Raw genomic sequence first — 25096 nt, 5'->3', positions numbered from 1 at the left:
CATGGAAAGTCAAATGAGCTTCAGGTCGTCCACGGCCCAGACAAAGAAAAGAAAACCTCTCTTGCCAACACAAGTTCAGCACTCAGTTTTCCTTTGTCAATGATATACAGGCATAGAATCAACCATAAGGTCAGAAAACACTTACCGCATAGATTTTCTTTTCATGCTGGCAAGATCCGGGAGTCCCCAACACACACTCAGGGCAGCACTGGTTGGCAGCTATCTGAAGCACTTCTCCCTGAGCATTTAAAAACAGCTCAGTATAAAACAGCAGCAGCAAACACACTCACAATGGCTCACCGGACCCCAAGTCATCTCAGAAATTTCATGAGTTTCCTCGGGTGACAACAGACAGGATAAGCCGAATAAACTGACAAAAAAGATTCTCTATGTCAAGACGAGCTTCTCTCAAAGTTAAAATGAACCCCCTTGTGAAAGTAATTTCCTTGAAAATTGTCTACACCTTTTCACATGTAATGAAGTGGGGAATTTTATTCACTAGCATTGCTCCATCTGAGTGCCACACAAGAAAAGAAGTTAGGGTAAGAGAAGGGCTGTATCTTCCCGAAAAGGGTTGTTTCCTTCTCTGAGAAGAGAAGACTTGGGCTCAGGGGGTGGGGGGGATGGGGTGGCCACAGAGCTGGCAGGTCTTCTAGCTATCCTATGGAGAACTGATGCAGCCAGCACGGGGGAGCTCAAGTTCTGATGTTCGCTTTTACTGGACAGAGTAGCAAGGCACACGGGGCAGGGGGTACTGAAGGACAAAGCTAGGAGACGAAACAGCATTGTTGTGGAGGTATCACATGTACTGTGGGGAGCCGGGTAGAATTCCTGGGCTCCAATAAAGATCTACATTGTTTTTCAGGTCTTCTGTAATTCCAATAGTGTTTCCTATCAAGATGTGATACTATCAAGGGAATGGGCTACCACATGATACCCAGTATTTATTGGTAAGTTGTCAGGTTAACCAGCCATCCATTTGTCACTGTGAAGAATCCATCTATCCAAGGGTTATTAAAACTGTGGAGCAAAGAGTATCTGTTTGTCTTTGGGGCCCAGGGATCCTCTGACTCATCTTGCTTCTCCCTTTAGGTATCTCAGCACTTTCACATGTCTTAAAGATGTGACAGAATGGGCAATGAGTGATTTTGACCAAAAATGGTAAGAGGGTCTGCATTAACCAGGGAATCATGGCTTGTCCACAGAATAAAAGTCTACAAAGAATTCATCCAGTAGAATGAAAAAAAAAAAAAAAAAGTGTGTTTGTGTCTATGTATGTGTGTGTATTAATGCTTCTCTGATATTTGGGGCTGCTTCCACTTAAAAAAAAATTGTACCTACAAGGGAATTCTAATTTTATATAACTATATCCATAAAAGTGAGAAATGGGACTAAGATTTTACCACTGTTCATCCACTAAACAGATAAATACAATTTTATCTAGCAACAGTGATCACCAAATTCTTCCAATTTGTTTGATGAAAGACAAAACATACCATATGGGGTTTTATAAAATTCTTCATACTATGCAACATTAATGACTTTTCAGAAAAGTGCCCTCTGAACCCAAGAGGAAACTAGACTTCTTTACAGTAAAATGTAAAAACCACATTAGCCTCATTTGCATTAAGAATTTCACACAGAAAATGAGATCATCCAAGCTGTTTATATTCTAACGTGGAAGCAGGGAGAAAGGGAGAAAGGCAGGTAGAATGGAAGACTTCAAGAAATATTTTATGCCAGGGCGCCTGGGTGGCTCAGTCGGTTAAGCAACTGCCTTCGGCTCCAGTCATGATCTCAGGGTCCTGGGATAGAGTCCCTCATCGGGCAGCAGGAAGCCCGCTTCTCCCTCTCCCACTCCCCTTGCTTGTGTTCCCTCTCTTGCTGTCTCTCTCTCTCTGTCAAATAAATAAATAAAATCTTTAAAAAAAATAGAAATATTTTATGCCCCCAAATTACTTTTGTTTTCTATAAAAACTGATTTTCAGATCTGGCCCTCAAAACTCATTTCGTAAATATAATATTCTTTATTTGTGAGTGGCAGTGGAAGGGTCCCCAACTTGACTCTAACTATTGAACTTGTGGTAGAACATCAAAGAGGTGATTGGGGCTAAAGGAAGAGCAAAGCATTTTGCATGCGGGAGCTCAGAGAAGGAGAGGCGGAGTTCTTGCTTTCTAACCACGTGACCCTGCATAGCCTGGTGAGCTGTGGGCTACCCGGAACACATAAGCCTAGGCCTATGTGTATGGGGAACAGTGGGAAGTAATCATATGGGCAAGAGATAACAATGAAGATTGCTAAGCTTGCTAGGCAAGATTACTTGCCCAGAATCTAGAAAAACTAACCAAAAATAATTATGATGATCATTTGGTAATTATAGCTAACACTTAACTGGGTACTTAGAATAGCTAGGTACTCTTCTAAGCATATACATGTATGTGTATATACATGCACATATTTGTGTGTATGTATACACGTGTATATATATATAAATATGTGTGTATATATGTATTATACCTATGCAGCTAATAATACTATTGATCAAATTAAGTTGTGAGATATTATGTGTAACTTAATTAGGCAAATACTATTATTAGCTGCATTGAGGTTTGCAGCCGAAACCACACCATGTAATACAGTGTTCCTTTGCATGGCATCGTCCTCTATACATATATATTCCCCATAAAATCCTGTAGAGAGGATTGGTCCTCACAGGGCTGGGTTAAATAATCAAGGTTCTAAATACCTCTGTTCTGTTTTTCTCTGTCTCTCTCTCTCTCTCTCTCTTTAACTAGCCCTCTAGCTAGCTATTCTAGATAGAAGTGGATATAGAATCTATTATATATGGATAGGATGAATAGATAGATGATAAATGATGATAGATAGAGAGATAGAGAGATAGATAGATAGATAGACAGAAATATGTTAGGATTGCCATTGACGATAGGTTATTTCCAGTCAACCCATGAGTAAAACAAATTGTAAAAGGGCTTTTAAACATCTTTAAAAGATGAGAGTAACAAAGTCATTAATTATAATAATAGGGTACAATGGTGATTCATTAACCTGTGCCAAAAATTAATGTAAGTATACCACAGCAGATCTGAGTAACAGCACATGCTACTGAGAAACCCAAAGGAAAATTTAAAGGCAACATGGTAGAGTAGGAGTTACATTGGGTCATGAGCCAGGGACTAAGGTTTTGTCATGGCTGAGTCACTTACTAGCTCTGCGTTTCTGAGCAAGTGACTAAAAGTCTGTTTCTTTGTTTATAAAATTTGAAACTCTGACTAAGTGAATTCCAAAGGCCTCTAGTAGTTCTAACATTCTATGATCTGTTTCATTACTTAAAATAAAGAACCCAAGTGTTCTGTGATCCACTTACAGATCTTGGAGTTGGAAGTTTCTTATGGTTGGATCATCTGGTACAACCCTCTCATTTTACCCCTAAGGAGCCTCCTTAGAGTTCACAGGCTACGAATATGGCATTCTTATTACTATCATTCACCAATTTGCTGATCACTCCTTCATAGTCACTCACTAAAGATTTGGCCCCTGGGTCTCAGTTTCTTTTTTACACTATGTCTAGACATAATTCTAGACAACTTCAATGTCCATGAAAGTGACATTCTATCCTTGTACATTCTTAACCACCTCAATTCATACAATCTACCTCTCCACTTGAGTTCCGCATGGTCATGGTCAACCCTGGGACCTACCTATACTCCAAATTATTCTATACCAGAAATCTTCAGTTCTCTGAATCTGAAACTTCTGACCTTTAGTTCTCTCTCATCCTCCCTCCTCCTCATATCACATCCTTCAGAAAGCTCCTTGAACACTTTTTTCCCTTGTAGTCATTCAGCCAGCTGGTTTCATTTTCCTATTCATGTTAGCCTTAATGCTCAATACTTCCTGTATATCTATTCTTTTTTGCCATTAATACGGCAAAATGCCAATCCTGGATCTATTCCACAATTTGTCTCTTCTTCCCTTATACTTGGCTAGGAAACATTGCTTAGAAAACCATTCCATCATGCAGCTTGGTACCCTCACAAGTTCCTGATCTCCCGCTTCCATGGGTCCTTAACACCATTCACAAATGCTTTACCTTAACCTTGGTCAGTCCCTTTCTCCCCTCAGTGACCGCTCCTAACATTCACTCTCTTTCAGTTCCCAACCGAACCTCAAAGTCTTCACAAAGTAAGATTAGATCTCTTTAGATATGAACTACTTCAGTATCCTGTCCCTTTTCTTACTTACAAATTTAACTATATCTGTATCTATCCATGGCTCTTTCTTTCCACTTTTAGAAAAAGAGGTTGTCCTCCCCACCCCAAGCTCTGGATCTCACATGCTCTGTTCCCTAAAAACCACTCCTTCTAATTTATTCATTCTGTCTCTGTCTGTCCTCCCTACTCCACCTCCCATATCCTCATTCTCTCTCTCTTCTAGGTCATCCTCCTTTTCCTCCTAGCATGATCATGTTTCTTTTATGCTAATATAAAAAAAAAAAAAAAACCTCCCTTCTCTCGTTTAGTCATTCTGCAAATACTGACTAAGCGTCATACACTGTGCTGTTTGATGGGCTGCAATAGTGAAGAAGACAAGGTTTTTGCTCTCAAGAAGCTAAGAGTCTGGAGGAGGAAGCAGACAAATAAATAGGCATTTGCAGTCTGGTCAAGGGCTATAATAAGGGTAAGCACAAAGCACCACGGCAACACATGGGAGGGTTCAGTGGTTGGGGACAGGAGGTTCAAAGAAACTTTACAGATGTACTGATGTCTGCCTAATGCCCCATTTCTCTCCTATTTTCAGCAAAGCTCCCTGAAAGAGTAGCCTTTACTTGGCTTCCTGTCCCCCACTTCCCATTCATTCCTCAAACCTCCACAATACAGATTCCTCTCCCACCACTCCACTGACACCAACTTCAGGGTGGCCTGTGATCAACACTGTTGATACAAACTCCTTCTGGAAACTCTCTACTTTCCTGGCTACCATAATACCTCTCTCTTCTCTGACCACTTCTTACCTCTTACCTCTCTGAGCATGTCTCTTCAATTTTCCTAAGTTCCCTCTCTTATGTTCACCTCCTTGTAAATGACTGTGTTCCCCAAATTGCATCCTTGATCTTATACTCTTTCTTCACAAAAGCTCTTTAGATGAGCTCATTAATTCTAAAGGTTTATGCTACTGACTATATGTTAATAATACTCATATAATATTTCCAACCTTGTGTTCTCTTCTGAGCTTTAGATTCATATATTGGCTGCCTTTTCGACATGCCCGCCTGGCTCCTCCATGGACACTTCACATGTAATGTTCCCTAAAGTGTAATCATCATGTTCTTCCCATATGGAATGCTTTTCCTCATTATCCTATATTTCCAATATCAGTTGGTGGCTCAGATAACCAACGAGTCATCAAACCATAAACTTGGGAATCATCTTTCCTTTTCCTTCCCCTCACCCTCCTAACTTCATGTGTTTCTGCTGATTTATCCCCTAAGTGTTCTTTAGCCTGCCCTTTCCTCTTGAGCCCTATGCTACTGGTGCTCTGATTTAGGTGCTCATCCCCACATCTGGATTATTCTCACGACCTCTAAATTGATCCCTGCATTTCTAATATTATGCATTATCTTAGAAAAACCAAAGAGATCTTTCTAAAAGAAAAGCTGACCATATCCTGAAATCTTCATTAGTGTTCTATCATCTTCAAAATAAAATCCCAAACCCCACAGTACGGCATAGTACAAGGCTTTCCATACCTTGAACTTACCAACTGTCTAGCCTTATCTCTCATTCATTCATTCAACTGGTCAAAAAAAAAATTTACTGAGTGCCTACCTATGCTCAGGTGCTATTGTAGGTGCTGAGGATATACAGTGAATAAAAGAGACAGTAAACAAGAAATATCAGTAAAATATATAGTATGTCTGATATTCGCGTCAAGAAGAAAAATAAAGCATGGAGGAGGGATAGGAAATGGTGGTGGGGTAGGGATTTACAATTTTAAATAGAATGGTGTTTGGGCAAGATTTAAAGGAAGTAAAGGATCAAGCCACATATATTATCTGTATCTGGAGAAAAAACAATTTCAGTGGGAAAAGCAGGGTGCAAAGGCCATAATGGAAGAAATGTGTCCGGCATCTCCAGGGAACACCAAGCAGACTTGGTGTCTGAAGCAGAATGAGCAAGGGAAAGAACAGTAGATTAATTACAGGGGGTAAAATAGTACTTTAAGAGGACATTGTGAGCAATTACTCTGAGTGAGAAGCCATTGGAAGCCATTGGAGGGGTTTAAGGAGAGAACAAACATGATTGGACTTAAATTTTTATAGGATCACCCTGACCGCTATATCAAGATTACAATGAAAAAAGCAAGTACAGAAACAGTAAAACAAGTTAAAAGGCTACAGTAAGAATATAGACAAAAAATAATAATAGGTGTGACCAGACTTAAAAGCAGGGAGATTGCATTTGGGACTTATGGTTTTATGAAGTAAGAGCTGAGTGTTTGCTAATGCACTGGACGTGGGGTGTGGGAGAGAGTTGGGGGTCAAGGAGGATGCTAAGCGTTCTGGCCTGAGCAACTGGGAGAAAGGAGTTGCCATTTACTGAGATGAGAAAAAGTAGAAAAACAAATGAGGAAGGGACAGTGTCATGTTTGGTATAGAACAAGGGTCAGAAACTCACTTTCTGTAAAGGGCCAGATAATAAATATTTTAGCCTTTGGAGGCCACATTTGGTCTACATCACAATTATGCAACTTTGTCCTTGTAGTGTAAAAGCAGCCACAGACAACACATAAACAAATGAGTATGCCTGTGTTTCAATAAAACTTTATTTATGGACACTGAAGTTTAATTTCATATAATTTTTATATCATGAAATATTGTTCTGTTTGTCTTTTTCTAACCCTTTAAAAACATAAAACTATTCTTTGTTCATAGGTCATTCTTTGTTAGATCTAGTCTGCTGACCTCTGGTATAGAACACATTTAGTTTTCAGCAACACAGTCGATATCTTTCTAACACTTGATGCAAGGCTTCTTATTCTTACATGATACCACAGTTATTCACGTGAAGTGGAGGAGGGTATGTCTTCACGGCCCTTATATGAGCAACTCAGATTCTGACATGAATTACTCAGCAAGCTAAGTAGAGATCTTTGAGGATTATTTGCTCCGTAAATTAGGAAGCCCCACAATATACAACAAAATATTATTAAATTTACCAACATTGGATGTACACACAGCTTCTCAGAAATATACCCATGAAGAAATGGAGGGCTACACTGAAAGGTATACAGAACCTTCTTCACTCCAATGTTAAAAACAAACAGAAACTTATTAGCACTAGATGGCATAAAGCCTCAAGATTGTTATGGCGGGAGGGAGAAAACTAGAAAAATAAACTGTGCTTGTGAAATTGACAGAATGCTTTTTAAAGAAAATAATTTCGTCTTCTCCAGAAAGTTTCAAATGTTCAAATTTGAAGCTTAAGCTGTTTTTTTTTTTTTTTTTAAATAGATTCGCTTTAAAAAGAAAAGAGTCAGCAACTGGAAAAAATATTCTAACAGAATTAGATGTATAGTCAGAAAAAAACTGAAAATTTTCAACAAAGGGGAAAGGAAGAAATATCCCTCATATACTTGGTCCACCAGGAGCTTTCTGGAGTCAAAGCCTCTCCCATGTTCTGAGGGAGCTCAATGGCAGGGCAATAATACAGTCAGTGGCAGAACAAATGACGGTTTTAGAAAATTATCTTCAAGAAGTCAACGCTGATTTTCAATCCATTCAATGGCTTGTAAATATCGTGGTGCATATCAGTCTCTTTAGCATCTGTCAGCCCTGGAGAAACCTCTGGGCAGTAGTTTATTAACTGCATAATCGTGTGTAAATTGCTTGAAATCTCCAGGCTTCACTTCCTCATCTGTAAAGTAGGGAGCAAGATACCTACCCCACATAATATTAAGTGGGGTAACATTTGTAAACCTTTAACTGAGCACCCGGTCCAGAGTAAATTCTCAATAAACAGAAATAAAGATATTCTTAAATGTGATATGTTAAAATTCTCTCCCGCATTTCATAAGGCTTCCAATGAGAGACTGGGATAAATGTCAGAACCAGCTGACTGAAAAGATGCAAAAACCCTAAACTGCTCTGACTTTACCAGGACATTTAGGATATAATTAGGATGCTATACCTTCTCAAAGGCACACTGAGGGTTTCTGCAAACAGCGGGTTTGCAGATAACGATGTTGCCATGGCAACGGCAGTTCTGGCATGAATCAGGCTTCCAAGTTGTGGCATCCTGCAAGGAAGCATAAGCTCTGAGTTAAAAACTGATCAGTCAAGGTAGGAGCCCAGAGAAGCAGCACCATCAACAGCCCCACAGTCTGAACAATTAAAAGGCAAAGGAAAGTCACAGGCACACACAGTGCTTGCTGGGCACTGATTAAATCCCGAGAGGCAATAAAAGCTGTATAATCCATTTCACCACAGTCAGCCCACGTAGCCAAAAACAAGGGCACACAGCAGAGAGCTGTCGATACCCAGAGTAAAAACCATTGATTGGCCTGAAACCTCAGGAGGACAAGCTGCTGCCTGACTTGAAGTTTCTCTTTGCTGTTAAGTAACAGATACCATTGGAGCATGTTTAAAGGAAAATGACACATGCACTAGCAGTAACCAGCATCCTAAAAGCAGCATTTACCACTAGTTAATATCAGCACCTTAGACTTCACTTTCTAGCTCTTGCATACTGCCTACTGTAATACCCATAGAAACCAGGACTTGAGTAAGTATTTCAATATTTTTAAGGCAGATCAACCAACTTATTGAGTGGCTGCGATCTGTCCAGCTGTATGTTAAACATATTGGGGTACAAATGAAGCATGCACATGAGCACTATCCTTCAGACTCTCACACATTATTATGGATCATGAACATGAGGGCCTTTGACTTGAACTGGGATGAACTGGAACTTCCCCACAAAAAAGCAGAAACCAAGTGTGACAGTTAATATTGTCAACTTGGCTAGGCTATGGGGCCTGGCTGTTTGGTCAAACACCAGTCTATACATTGCCGTGCAGATAGTCTGTAGATGTAATTAACATTTACAATCAGTTGATTAAAGTAAAGGAGATTACACTGGACGACATGATGAGCCTCAGCCAATCAGTTGAAGGTCTTTAAAGCAAAAATTGAGGTTTCTTGGAGAGAAAGGACTTCAGCCTCAAGACTATTACATTCTGCCTGAATTCCCAGACTACCAGCCGGCCCTACAAATTTCAAAATTTCAGACTTGCAAGTGCAACGTTAACTTTTGCCTGAATTTCCAGCCTGCTGGCCTGCCTTACAGATTTTGGACTTGCCAGTCCCCACAATTGCATGAGCCAATCCCTTAAAATAAACCTCTTTATATATACATACACACACACACACACACACACACACACACACACATATATACATATATATAAAGATACCCATATGTCTCCTTTTGGTTCTGTTTCTCTGGAAACCATGTCTGACATACCAACACTAGTACAAACTTCCATGGATGTACACAACATTCCCAAGCACAAATGAAGTCATTCTTTCAGACTGAGAAATGTTAAATGTATAACCTCTTAGGGAAGGTGCTTCAAACCCAAAGTCACTTGAGAAACACAAAATATATCTAAGGTGAGATTACATTCCCAGTGGTTAATTCACATAAACTCTGAGTCAAAGCAAATGAGTACTAGGAATACCTCTGAATTTCCTTTTCTTTCTCTTTTCTTTCTTTCTTTCTTTCTCTTTCTTTCTTTCATTGTTATAGCACATTCCTCTGATATTGGCAATAGTGTGTGTTACCAACTGCAGTCTCCTCTTAAGTGAAAGAGCGATGACAAGTAGGTGAAGAAAAACAAATTTCATTCCCAAGCACGGGGTAATATATGTTCCCCGCTGATTTCAAGAACACAATATCAGTTTCAGGATACAGATTAAATAAAAATGACAACTTCATGAAGCCAGCAGCTACCATTTATTGATTATTATCTTCAGCTGACTTACGCGTGACTCTTGGAGCAGTAAGCACCGATAGGGGAGGCATTTGTGGTACTAGAGGAGGGTGGCCTAGTTGGCTTTCCTGAACTCTGCCATCCTTCTAGAGGGCTGGGCCCAGCAGAGAGGGAAGTAACTGCACATCAATTCTCTGCAAGGCACTTACATGCACAACAACTCTACGGAGCTGCACTAATTATGACTATTCCCATTTTACAGATGAAGAGACAAGATGCAGGAGGTTGAGCCATCTGCTCAAGTTCACAAAGCCTCTAAGAGACCTGAATAGTCAGGCTCTGGAGCCAGGCTGCCCGGGCTTGAATCCTGGTGTCACCATTCAGAATGGTGAGTCCCTTATCAAGTTAAGGTATCTGTGCCCTGGATTTCTCACCTGTAAAGTAGGGATGATAAAGTACTTAACTCATAGGCTTGTTGAAAGGATCAAATGAGATGATGTGTTTAAAGAGAGCTGAACGGTGCCTGGAACTTACTAAGAGCTAATTAAGCATAATTTATTTTCAATCCAAATGCTTTCTAAGATGTCACAGTCATTTAGCAAGCATCTCCTAAACATTTCCTTTTCTCAGAATGAAAACATTTCCATAAGTACTTGACTTTCTCATCTTTCCACTCCAGCCTACACACATAAAACAGAGTGGAATTACTACTTCATTAGGACCCTAGCACTGAAAGGATTCAGGACGTTGCAGCAGAAGGTAAGAATGAATCCACAGATTGCATTTGCAACACACCTTAGGTAATTGGAAGCTCTGTCTCACTAAGCTGACATAACCAGGCCTCCATGTCTCCCTTTCACTTGGACACAGGATGGCCATACCAACTTCACACACTCACTATGGCTCTCAGCACAGTCACTCTCTCCAGGTGTGGCATTCTTACACCAGGGGTCAACTTCTCTGCATATCAATTTTTGTCTCAGTGACCCCAGACCCCAAAACAGTCCATGATACTTGTTAGGAGCTCTCAGTCACTGAACTTGGCTTACTGAACTCTAAACAGGATCTTCTAAAAACACGGAATCGTATTTTATTTTCACTCATAGCAGCATAATTTTTCTTTATGTTAATTCAAAGTTAGGTTTATCTGGGCCCAAGAGGCCCTCCTGAATTTGTTTACATATTTGTCTTCCACCAGACTATGACTCTTTAAAGAAGGAGGTCTCATTTTATTCCTCTCTGTGTATCCCCTTCATCGAGCATGATTCCTGAGTGTTGGCTAAATTAATGAACAACCCTGAGAACTTGCTAACCCTCAAGAAAATATCCATCCAATGAGGAATTCTTAATCTCAGGAAACAAACTGAGGGTTGCAGGAGTGGTGGGGGGTGGGAGGGATGGGGTGGCTGGGTGATAGACACTGGGGAGGGTATGTGCTATGGTGAGCGCTGTGAATTGTGCAAGACTGTTGAATCACAGACCTGTACTTCTGAAACATATAATGCAATATATGTTAAGAAAAAAAAAAGAAGATAGTAGGAAGGGAAAAATGAAGGGGGGGAATTCAGAGGGGGAGACGAACCATGAGAGATTATGACTCTGAGAAACAAACTGAGGGTTCTGGGGGGGGGGGGGAATGGGTTAGCCTGGTGATGGGTATTAAAGAGGGCACATACTGAATGGAGCACTGGGTGTTATACACAAACAATGACTCATGGAACACGACATCAAAAACTAATGATGTAATGTATGGTGATCAACATAATAAAAGAAAAAAAAAGAAAATATCCATCCAGGCAAAATGAGATATCCCAGTTAGGATGCAAGATCTTGATAAAAACAATGTCTAAGTGACAGCACTACAAAATCTCCATAATGTTGAAGGTTATTACTTCCCCGGAATCAAACTGTGTTTGAAAAAAAATTCTTCTTCAACTGGCCATCGGGCTTGTCAAATCTTCCTTATACCGATGTCCTTATAGAGTAAGTAATTTATGGCTAATTTTAAATAAAATGAGCCCTTTACCAAGGCCTGGATAGATGGCCATATATTTTTTCAGGTCTAAAACTTTACGAATCAATTTCTATGATTCCATAAAATTGCTTTATGAAGGTGGGGCTACTAGAGTTCCTCACTGGCTAAGACTTTGGATAAAGCCATAAAGTCCAAAGAAATAACACTGTAAAGTAAGTTTTACAGATCTTCCATGTTACTATTGCAATTCCATTGCTTTACAATCCTCTCTTCCAATCTAATACACTTTGCAAAAGAAAGTCTTAAAATAGTTTTTCCCTAGAATATAGATTAAAGGATTGGATTATGACAAACCTAAAAAGCAATCAAAATATGATCGGTTAATATAGCTTTTAATATTTTTGATAATATGTGAATCAAATGTTCTTGCAGGTAATATAGTACCTCCATCTCCAAATATCTTAAAGTAATAGCCAAGTAATCCAAGGAAAAAAACCTTATTTCACTTGGTTAAGTATTTATTGAACATTTGATTAGTGCTAAAAATAAACAATGATTATATCCCGCACTCAAATTTCCAGGGGGGAATTATTTACAGTGTTCTATAAGAGCAGTATCAACTGTCGACATAAATTTTCTTCAATTTGAATGGTATAATAGCCCTACTTCAATTATTGATTCCTCTTATTTTAAATTCTCTTGGTTTCTTACAACAAAAATGAGAGAAAAGAAATAAAGCTCACCCAAAACTGTGCTTCCAAGTTACAAAATAACATGTAGACTATAATGCCATTTTTATAATAAAAACATACTTATGGACGTGGAACCAAAGTATGGAATTACATAAACCAGTAAGTGAAAGATGGTCATTCCTGGGTACGGACTGTCGGTAATTTTTTTGTTTTTTTCCTTTATCCTTATCCACAGTTCATATTTTTTTCAGTAACAAAAATGTAACTTCATAATTTCTTGTGGCGTATAAAAATTTTCTAGAAAAGCTGGACCAGTATAATCGGCATGTGTATTTACTCATTTGCTCAATGAAACATATTTCTTTGAGTGAAGTGCTTTCACAAAAATCTCATCTTCTCAAAGCCATCTTTAGGGGACCCAGGGCTGAGGTACGGAGCTGATGCGAACCGGCCAGGTAAGGAGATGTAGGCGAGGGCCCGGGGCTTCCCGGGTGTGGCAACAGCCGTGGGCTTCCCTGGGTGTGGCAACAGCCGTGGGCTTCCCTGGGTGTGGCAACAGCCGTGGGCGGCTCGGCCATCAGGCCCCTGTGCACTCGTATCCTGGAAGACAGCACAACACTCTCCCTTTTTGAGTTTGTTTTCCTAATTCTGATGGATCTTCTTGGCATCAAGAATTACTGATTCTTCTGTCCTTCTCCTCAGCTTTGGTTGGCCCCAAGCCTCCTTGAGTCAAATGGGAGGACCCAGCTGAAGATTGTGTGATCACAGATCAGTTTGGGGATCAGTTTGGGGCTGACAAATGAGAGCTGTTGGAAGCACCTTCAAGAAGAGAGTGCTAGAAGTCTCTCTAAGCACCACATGGGGAACATGACTTGTAACTTAGAGCAAGCCAGGCTCCAAAGTGGGGGCCCAGAACGCAGATGGGCTTCAGGATAGGACTGTCATAGCTTGACGGCATCTGGTCATGCTTCTCTACTGCTTAAAAAGTCCAAGTGGCAACTTATTTCTCTCTCTAACTTCATTTTCTACCCTGTCTCACAAACCTTTTTTACCTGGCTCTAGCTATACTGGTTTTTTTTGCTGTTCCTGGAACTACCAAGTAGGTTCCCAGCTCAGGGCCTGAAAATGTGCCATTCCCTCTGTTTGGGGCACTCTTCCCCCAAACATCACCAAGGCTTATTCTTTCATTTCATTCAAGTGGCTGTTCAAACACCACCTCTTCAGACAGTATTTTGCATCTATCTATTCCTTTACATGGCTTTCTTCCTAGGAGTCACCACTTAACATTATATTATACTGTTGTTTACGAATGGCCTTTCTCTTTCCCACTAGAACATAGCCCTATAAGAGCAGGAATTTTGTTTGTTTTGTTCACTGCTGTGTCCCTAATGTCTAGAATTTGCACGTACTAGGTGAAACTTATGTGACCTTTAAAAAATAGAGCTACCATATGACCCAGCAATTGCACTACTGGGTATTTACCCCAAAGATACAAACGTAGGGATCCGAAGGGGTACATGCACTCTGATGTTTATAGCAGCAATGTCCACAATAGCCAAACAATGGAAAGAGCCAAGATGTCCATCGACAGATGAATGGATAAAGAAGATGTGGTGTGTGTGTGTACACACACACACACACACACACACACACACACACACACACACACACACACACACTGGAATATTATGCAGCCATCAAAAGGAATGAAATCTTGCCATTTGCAACGATGTGGATGGAACTGGAGGGTATTATGCTGAGCCAAAAAAGTCAATCAGAAAAAGACATGTATCATATGATCTCACTGATATGAGGAATTCTTAATCTCAGGAAACAAACTGAGGGTTGCTGGAGTGGTGGGGGCGGGAGGGATGGGGTGGCTGGCTGATAGACATTGGGGAGGGCATGTGAATTGTAGGGTAGGCTGTGAATTGTGTAAGACTGTTGAATCACCTGTACCTCTGAAACAAATAATACATTATGTGTTAAAAAAAGAAGAAGAAGAAGAAGATAGCAGGAAGGGAAAAATGAAGGGGGGGAATCAGAAGGGGCGACAAACCATGAGAGACTATGGACTCTGAGAAACAAACTGAGGGTTCTAGAGGGGAGGGGGGTGGGAGGATGGGTTAGCCTGGTGATGGGTATTAAAGAGGGCACGTATTGAATGGAGCACTGGGTGTTATACACGAACAATGAATCATGGAACACGACATCAAAAACTAATGATGTAACGTATGGTGATCAACATAATAAAATTAAAAAAATAATAATAAAATAAAAGAATAAAAAATATATAAGGTACAAGAACAACAACAACAACAAAATGCTGTGTCCCTTTTCCTGCTGACCATAGGTAAACAGAATCTGGGCTTTGGAGTTACACTAGCATGGGGGAAGTGGAGTTAAATCAAACTACCTACCAAATATATAACAGTGAGCCATTTATCTAAACTTCTTGAGTTATTCCTAAACCTTCATGCACCGAGTAAGATTTTTAAAAATTAATTGTGTTCCCTACTTGTCCTTCAAAGCAAGAAAGGGCCACAATATTCAACTGGGTCTCATATCTTCATTTCTGGAGGTTTATTTTTCTGACAAGTCTGGTTTTCAGAAAAAGATCATCTACAACAAAGGGTTCTTTGACTCAGCTCCAGTTCAGGCACGGAAATAATGTTCTTGTTTGTCAAGGAACCATAAAGAAACAAATCAATAACTTTCATAAGGTTATTTTAGAGTTCAATTCTTTTCCCCACGTGCCCTTCCTCAGACAGCTTAGATAAACAATACCTTTTTCATTCAGTCTCCTTGTAAAGTTCATGTAAAGCTCCTCATCTGGCCCCAAATAAACAAGAGCAGAGGATATTTATTGTTAAGAAAAGATAGGAGTCCTTATATTTACATTAAATTCTCTCCTTTCAGGAGGGGCAGATACAAGTTAATGCCAAATAAGAGAGAAAATGGCAAACCACTTCCTGTTTGAGACCAATTTCAAAAGCTTGCTCCATATAAGGCCCCCTCATGGAGTTTCTTGTTTTCCACACCAAAGACCTAAGTAGTTGGCCATTTCAGCATCCTGGAGTGACTAGCCTGTACCTGATCTCCCCCTCCTGCTGTCTTAAAATGATAAACCCGAAGGCACCAGCTATTAGACTATCAGCTTGGGTACAGAAACAACAGCATGAATCACAGATGAAAAGATAGCTGCTACATAGAACTGAAAATGTCTTTGTTCAGCCGGCTGACAAGAGACGCTGAAAGCATGGCAAGTTAACATCGAGTTCTTGTACCTGTGTCTCCTTAGGATGGTGTGGTAGCACAGTGGGGGCAGGGAAGGAAAGGGACCAAGCTCTTGCCACATGCCAGTACTTCTGCAGGTCCCCCATATACGTGCCAGCCCACTACTCCTCCCAGCACCTTGGGGACAAAGCTTTATTTTATAAATGCATTCATGAAAGCATTTATTTTATAAATGAAGGAATAAGGTATGGAAAGACTAAAGGAATAAGATGTGGAAGACTGAAGGAATTGTCTAGAGCACATCTAGTAATGAGAAGATCTGAATTCAAACCCATCCTTTTCTTCCATGCCACACTATTGTCATATGATATCAATAACAATGAATGCCTTCTATTGTACAGCAGTCTTACTAGGTCAAATCACGTTCCACTCTCTCACTTTACAGGCCAGGATGAGGCACATGAGGGCAGTACTGCAAATTTCAGAGGAAAGGATTGTGAGGTTAAGTGACTTACCTGCCTAAAATGTTCCCCATGCCTGCAAAGCACACTCCTACCTCCTCCACTTTTGAGGGGGGAGGGGCAGAGAGAGGGAAAATTTTAAGCAGGCTCCATGCCCAGCATGGAGCCCAACACTGGGCTCAATCTCACGACCCTGAGATCATGACCTAAGCCAAAATCAAGAGTTGGACACTTTAACCGACTGAGCCACCAGGCACCCTATACATGCTTACCCCTTTAGTCTAATTTCCACATGTCCTCCAGGTCTCAGTTGAAATACCACTTCCTCAGGGAGGACCTCTCTACCTCCTTGACTAAGTCAGTATTTCCCTGCCTCATATTCCCAAAGCCCCTCCACTTCCACAATATCAGACTTCTTCGCGCGAGTTTTATTTTTCACAAGAAAGAAAAAGGAGAAAAATGGCACCTTCTGGATTCCAGACTCTTAGGCACATTCAGATCTTTTATATTTCTTCCTAAAATATTCTGAGATAGGTATCATCACCTCTCCTTTACAGATGAGGAAACCAAGGTTCACAGAGGTTAGGTAATATTACCAAAGCTTATAAGTGGTAGTATCTATATTTGAACCAGTGTCCATTTGATTCTGAAGCTTTTGTTTTTCCAACCAACCTACTTCTGTACCCACAGTCCTGGTCTATGAACACAAGGCCATATATCACACTAACTCAAGTAGCAATACCAGTATGGTGGAGTGGGTAAACCTGGGTTCAAATACCAATTCAATTGCTCCCTAGCTGTGGGATCTTGAACAAATCTCTTAGCTTTTCTGAGTATCCATTTCCTAACATATAAACTATGGATAAGATAGAAATCAACAGAGTTGATAATAAAGATGAAATAAATTAATATACTTATTAGCACAGTGACTGGTATATAGGAAGCACTCAATAAATTAGTTATGAGTCTGGTCACTTGCCACAAACTTAACCAGCTGATCATGGTATTTTCTGTGACAGAGGGAGTAGCTGTTGCATTTAGAGCTTTAGAAAATCCCTCCTGGACTCTCCAGTTTCCAAGATAAGGGTTAACTTTCCCACAGCTTAAATGTTTACAAACCATTCCACTAGAGAGTGCTGTGGAACCTATACTCCTAGAAAAGTAAAAAACAAAACAAACAAAAAAGAATCTCTTCAAAATGCAGAATAAAATTAAATGCCCAGTGAATGTGCTTCATATTCCAAATTCTGAGGCAATGGAAACACAGGCTTAGCTCTGTAACTCTTCTACTTTTTATACCCAGCTTTCCATTCATTCTAACACAATCCTGTGATAGTGAAAGGACAAGCTTAAGAGCACCCCAATGACAAAATAACCCTCATAAATTTCTAGAGATGTTACCCACAGAAAAAAAGTTTTACAAAGAATAAAAAGTCTGACTCATATTTCCACTTTAAATAAGGAAGATACGAGGGAGACCCTGGTATAGCTTAAGTTTGTAATTACATTTTTTCTTCTAAAAATTCTGCTCTCAAAGACTTCATTTCATATTCTTAAGGCAAATGAAGAAAACAAACATTCAAAATGTTTGCGCAGGAAATTAAATTATTGCTATACCATTATCTCTCACATTATAGTATTTATTTTCTTGTCTTCCTCCCCAGTAGATCATTATCATTCTTTTATAATTAGTTTATTTGCCACCCTCCTTTCCCAAGAGTAGAGACTATTTCTTTATATATAAGTACCCTCGCGTTCCCATAGTGACTAAAACATAGCAGGCACTTACAATGTTTTTGACTGAGGGATGGATATTCCCAAATTTAGATAATCACTAGCTATTTTGTGATCTAATTGCTGAAAAGCCAAATATACAGACAACAGCACTTCACTCCCCACGCTGTCCAATAAAAGTCTTGTACCTGCACTGGCCATTTTCAATATGCACTGAGATCCTGCCTTCTAGACTTAAGTCTCAGTCAAGACTTTTGTTCTGAAAGGGCCCCTCTATTTCTGATGGAATTCCAGGCTCACCTGCCTGATGTTATCATGTTCAGCATGACAACACTGAACATATCATTTGAAGTTCTACTGTATGTCCTTAATCCCTAACTTTTTTTTCCTGTAGCCAGGCTCTTGGCTAGTTGGCCCAGTTAAATTGGCCATCCAGTAAATGGTTGAGAGCTGTTATGACACTCACATTCAACCAGGTAAAACCACACCCTAAAATGTCTGTTTTCAGGCCTGGCCAAGGCCCTGAATCAAAGACTTCATTACAGGGAAAGAAACGTCACTATTTAATGTAAAGCAGGCTCCCAAACAGGGGCTATGCCATCCTAAGAAGCATTTGAGAATTTGTTCTGAAGACTGAAGGTTGGGGTACTACTGGCATTTAATGGACAGGGATCATAAATTCTAGATTTCATGTCATGCAGGACACAAAGAAAAACTGTCCCCCTTCCACATGACATTCTAATGTCCTACTGAACATTCATGTTAGTGAAAAATCTGTTTATAATTATCTGATTATTTATACTAACTCTGTTTTACATATAAACATAAAGAACTTATTGACTGGTAATAAAACTGAATTATCCAGAAATTTAACTATCATGTAACTCAAAGAAAGACTGTACTTTTTTTGTTTAGAATTTTATGAGAATAACAGAGGGCAAAAAATATATTGGAAATTTAAAAATAACTATGAATATTTTATCAGTATCTCCAACCAAAATTAATTTGAAATTCTAGAACAGAAAAATACAAACAAATGAGATTAATTTTGTTTTTAACTGCATACTGGACATAGCTCAAAAGAATATTGGTAAGTAAGAAGATAGCTCAATAGAAAATATCCAAACTGAAGGACAAAAAACAAAAAGTATAGAAAACAGAAAAGAGCATGGGTGACACATGAAACATGTTGTAAGTTTTAACATATGGGCAACTGAGGAACACATAACAGAAAATAGGCAGAAATAAATTTTTGAGAAAATAATAGCCAAGAACTTTCCAAGACAGAAGAAACACTTTAAGCCATAGATTCAAGAAGTAATAAGACTATCAAGCAGAATAAATATAAAGAAAATAATACCTAAGCACATCGGAGTAAGACTATTGAAAACTAACAGTAAAGAATAAAATCTCTTTTTCCTTTCTCTATTCCTCCCCATCCCCCAGCCCCTAGAAACCACTGTCTACTCTCTACTTATATGAGTTTAATTTTTTTTTTTTTTTAGATTCCACCCATAAGTGATACCATGTTGTGTTTGTCTTTCTCAGTCTGGTTTATTTCACTTAGCATGATGCCCTCCAAGTTGATCTACATTGTCACAAATGATAGGATTTCCTTCTTTTTAAAGGTTGAATAATATTCCTGTGTGTGTGTACACCACATTTTCTTTATCTATTCATCCACTGAGAGTCACTTAAGTTGTTTCCATACAGAAAAATCTTCAAATCTATAGAGGGGTGGAGAACTATCTTCAAAGAAGAACAATAAATCTGATAGCCAATCTCTCTACAAAAAAATGATGGAAGTCAGAAAACAAAACTTTAAAGTGATAATTGAAAACAATCACTAAGTTAGAATTCTATACCCAGCAAAAATAGCCTTCAAAAAATAAAAGTGAAATGAAGATATTTTAAATTAATAAAACCTATGAGAATTTGTCACCCACAGACCTGAACATAAAAAAAAAAGTAAAGGAAGTTCTTCAGGCAAAAAGAGAATGATTGGAGACGGAAACACAGTAATGTAGGAAGGAACTGAGAGTAATGGAAAGGACAAATGTGTGGGTAAATCTAAAAAATAACTGTACAAAACAAAAATAACAACATTTTGTGGGATTTAAAATATATGCAGACACAAACTGCATAACAATAACACATAAGACAGCAAAGGGTTAAATAAAAATCAAGTGTTTCAAGGTCCTAGTCCTAGTTGGGAAGAGAGAAAATAATTACTACATGTTGTAATCTCTAGGATTATCACTAAAAGAAATAGTAAAAGCATGTATAACTAACAAGCTAAAAGATGGGGAAATGAATTTTGGATTGATTCAAAAGAAGAAAAGAGAGAAAAAAAGAAACATAGAACAGTAGAACAAACAAAACAAACATTAAGGTAGTAAACATAAACCTTCAAATATCAGTAATTACACTGAATGAAAATGTTAGAAGATAAAGATTGTCAGTTTGGATAAAAACAGTGTAGTGGATCCAATAACACTGAGAACCATTACTATAAAGTATCAATTACAGTCTCAAAGATAAAGCCCCAACTTGTATATATGTATATATAGACTGCCTCATTCAAAATGGAATTTCAGAGACTAAATCTTTCAACAATTCAAGTCACCAAGAATTTGTAGAGGATCTATTGTTCTGCTAAGCAAGTGAGAGATACAGAAAAATACAACCCCGTCCCTTACATATGCACTTGAACTTGAAATACAGTTGAAGAAGCAAGACTTTTAAAACAATTAGGGAACAAAGGAAAAGAGTAATTGGAGAGAGAACAAAGTGCGGAAAAAGAGCACTGGATTAGGAGTTAGAACCTGCCTTCAGCAAGCTAAGCATACTAGACAAGTCATTTGCCAGAACCTCAGATTCTTCCTCCATAAAATTCAGAGGTTAGGTCACAGTGTCCATAAGATGAATTCCGGAGTCATACATCTGGGAGTTGAAATCTAGCCACCTGCCTAAATAGTTACAGAACCTTAAACAAAATAATTATCCTGACAGCCTGGGTTTGCTTTTACATAAAAATATTAAAAACAATAAAATATCTCTATGGAGGAATATTAGGAGGATAAGTTAGATAATACATTTTTGATTCCTCAGCACAGTGCCCAACACTTACAGGGTAGAGCAGAGGCTCCCATTTCTCCATCCTTGGACCTTTCCTGTACTCCAGATAAATCTCTATATGACTTCTGTTTCTCAGAGAGATCATCACCGCACACCTCTGTGCGGAAGTTATAAAGCAGATCATCTGCTGGATTTTTTTCTCATGTGTGCATTTTCATGACCAAGTTCATCAATATACAACCACTCCTAATGGGCAAGCAAGTTAGAAAGCTTACTTTTCAAAATAAGATCCCATAAACATAATGCATTTTTAAAAAATCAAACACACAACTTTCCGAACCCCATTTTATAATGACCATTTTAAAATGTCATTACACAAGTTATATGTCCATACAATAATCACAGCTACTTTTTACTAAGCAACTATTACACAATGTATTACATATGTGTGTGTTACACATACCTGTATCTGTATATCGCAGGTGCATATAAATGCATATATACACCTGTAATATATATATTACATAGAAATGTGTGTATATGTGTATGTACTTACATGTAACATTTAACCCTTGCAAAAATCCTGTTAATGACTTAATTATTGCTTCTGATTTACAAAAAAAAGAAACCAAAACTTAAAAAAATTGTTTGGTGACTTCTTAAACTTAAAATTAATTTAAAAGTGTTTGGTGACATATTAACTGGGAAATCCAGAATATGAAACCAGGACTACTTGGTTGCAAGAACCATGCTCTTTCAACTAAAAAATAATAGCTCTGGAGAGAACAGCTCTCGACAGGTTTGTGCATAACTGATCAACTGACCTAACTGACTTTGGCTGCTATTGCCACCTCCACGCCTCCTCCTTGCCAAAGGCAAGGATTTCTGCGAGGGAGGGAATCTGGGACCAACAAAGGTAGCCAGCCCTGCCTCAACAACCTTATTCTCAGTATCTTACTCAAGATCTTAAGCTTCTAAGGAAACAAAAACAGCTTCTCCTCTGGAAATGTTTGAGGACGCTTTCTATAAAGCCACATGGCGTAATAAAGTAATGATGATACGGTAACAGTACTGTACCAGACAACACTGCTCAAATCAAGCCTCTCAATCTTGGCAACAGAGAAGAGAGTACAATAATTACACAGCTGCAGCTATTTCCATTTCCTGGGTTAATAGTGGAAATATTCTTCTAAAGTTCTAAGTCAGAGATGGTAAACAGGTTTTCTCACAAATGCCAGCTCTGCAAAACAAACAAACAAACAAACAAACAAAAAACACTTAAAATGCTGTGTTGAGAAGGATTCTGAAGCTCTGTCCAGGCAGGTTAAGTGAGAAAGATTACTATAGTATGCCACGGGCTCAGGGTTAAGTCGTGGGGAAGAACGGAAGTTCCCCTTGCCGTACGATCGCACATGCTACAGCCCACATAATCTACCCTAAAGGATTGTGCACCACTGTCACTTGATTCATGAATTGAAGTGGAAAAAAAAAAAAAACGAAAAGAAAAGAAAAAAGAAAGCCAGCTTGGTTGGGCCAAAACCACAGAGATGATTAACTTTAATGACGAACTAATCAACTACATTTTACTTCCCTTATTTTTCCATGAAGCTATTCAACTCTTTCCAGACATGTAAACCTTCCCTCACTCATAAGTAGTTTACAAACGGGCTTCTGTTCTGCACCAGCTACTGTTGCCCATAACATCCTGGCACAGGCGACGACTGGCATATGAGTTTCGCATCTTCACCTCTGGGAACGTGGATTCCACCCCCATTCCAAACCAAGAGAAAATTAACTACCAGTTCTGATAGGAATGACATATTGACTAAGTACTTAGGCCAAGCAATCCACTCCCTCAGTCAGCAAAACATACCAGCGGTTGCATTCTCTAACAACATAAGAATGCTTGATTAGATTTGATTTGCTTCAAGCCTCCCTGTTTGCCAGGAAGCCACTGAAGAGAAGCAGGTATCGGGTGTCTCTGAGGAAGACCCTCCCAGGGTTCACTGTTAAATCCAGAGGCAGAACCCAGAGCAATTACACTTCTGGTACAATTACCAGCATCACCCACTCCCTGCCAAGCGAGGAGACTTGGCAGCTGAATAATACAGCTTTCATTTTACATTTCCACTCCAATTAGCTGACAGTACTAGTCAATTGGCTGAATCAAACAAAATGCAAGAGAAGTTGAAAGGCCTCTATGTGGTTTACAGAACTATGCCTTTGAGAACAATGAAGAGATGAAAGGGACTGAAAAGAGAACTAGGGGACCCACCGCAACAAAAGGGCAGGTTGCAAAAAACCCACAGGTGGTGCATATGGTTCGAATGGTGCACCGGAGACATTTAAGCTTAACACCCATCCCACCGACTGTTTGTTTGACTAATGGCAAGAGAATTAAATCACTGCCCCGGTAAGGTCTGGCTGGGACTCATTAACATTGCACAGTTATATACACATGCAAAAGCACACATTCTCCCGAGAACTAGGTTCTCCAGTCCTGCCACACAGTCAACATTTACAGAGAAGTTACTGAACTGAATGCGAAGTCCCACTAGTGTTTAGGGGCTGTGAAAAAGAGTAGGAGACGATGACTTTCCGGGTGGGGGTGGGGGAGTCACAGTCTCACCAATGAGATGAAATGCACATGGGAAATAAGGAGACCATAGAGTGGCAAGCAGGGGCGATGGGGAGGGTGCGGCAGTAACTCTGAATCACTGAGCCATTAGAATCTGCTGACCAGTGCCAGAATCCTAGGTGAATCCCACAGAGGGGTTCTAATAGATTCCACTGGAATTCTCAGAAGTTCTGGCTGGAAAACTGCAATAACTCTTCCAGAGCTGAGCAGAATCAACCAGTGCCTCAGGAACCAGGAATAGTCCAGACTGAATCCAGCAAGGCTCCACAGTGCTGCCCTGCTCTCCTATATTCTTCCAGAGCTTATAGGAGGCTCATTATAGCCCTTGTAAACAGCCTGGGAGAGTTCTGTCTGGTCACATTGTGGACAAGCCTAAAATTTCCTGCCCCCTTGGGCAGGACAGAACATACAGTATAATTTTTCCTTTAAAGACAGAACATACAGTATAATTTTTCCTGGGCTTCATCCAAAAGACACTATTTCAGCCTTTATCCATTTGGGGCCGTGTGATTGATATTTAATACGGACTGAAGAGGTTTTGTGATCTTGTCCTAAAGCTGAATGTCACATGTGGGAAAGAGGAAAGAGTTCATTTGCAAATCAGGGTCTGCCACCCTCCTTTAGGAGGCTGGGGTCTCACAACTCTGTAGATCCGCATGTCCAGGAAGCACGTGCTCCACGCACACTGGGTGGCTCGCCCTAGACACTAAAGGTGACAGGATGCTAAGCCAGGCTAGAGCAAAGAATGAAATGAGGTAGGGCAGCTCTTACAAAGTCTTTAAATAGCATGCTACTTAGCTGACCTGCATAAGTAAAGACAGGACATATGCAAATTTTTAAGGTTTCTAATACATATGCAAAAATACACTCACAGATAACTTTACTTCAAATATCAATTAATCAGCTCAGAAGTTGTTTACTATCACATTAACTTTGTGTACATACAAGGATTTGTCGCCGAGAAGGAAAAAAAAAATCTTAAAACACTACCAGAGACCATTAAAAAAATCTGGTATTTTTAATCTTTAGAGTAAGTTCTATATTCCCACTTATTTTTTAGTTTAAAAAAAAAGATAGCTGGCCATGTATTATTTTTTATAATAAACATGTGCTAATTCCCTTAAAAAAAAGAAAAAGAAAAAATGCTACTAGTATTCTTGAAATTTCTGAAAGTTGCCTACCTGACAAGTTGAGATGAGCTCCTCAATAAAATGACTGGATAAAGAGGAAGCAGGTAAACTCAATGGATGTGTTAATCCCATACCTCCG

The 25096-nt window shown here is 39.3% G+C and overlaps 1 protein-coding gene across 1 annotated transcript in view; it reads right to left on the bottom strand.

The window, feature by feature from the left end:
• The window catches only part of FRAS1 (Fraser extracellular matrix complex subunit 1), a 403423-nt gene that overhangs the window by 247451 nt on the left and 130876 nt on the right, over positions 1–25096 (bottom strand). Inside the window, 2 exon segments of the mRNA XM_027599032.2 lie at positions 146–238; positions 8209–8316. Of these exon segments, the coding sequence (XP_027454833.1) occupies positions 146–238; positions 8209–8316 (201 nt within the window).

The sequence above is a fragment of the Zalophus californianus genome, chromosome 2 (assembly GCF_009762305.2).
Source record: "Zalophus californianus isolate mZalCal1 chromosome 2, mZalCal1.pri.v2, whole genome shotgun sequence".
NCBI lineage: Eukaryota > Metazoa > Chordata > Mammalia > Carnivora > Otariidae > Zalophus > Zalophus californianus.
The sequence above is the reverse complement of the archived record's forward strand: the minus strand, read 5'-3'. Positions and strand labels throughout refer to the sequence as shown.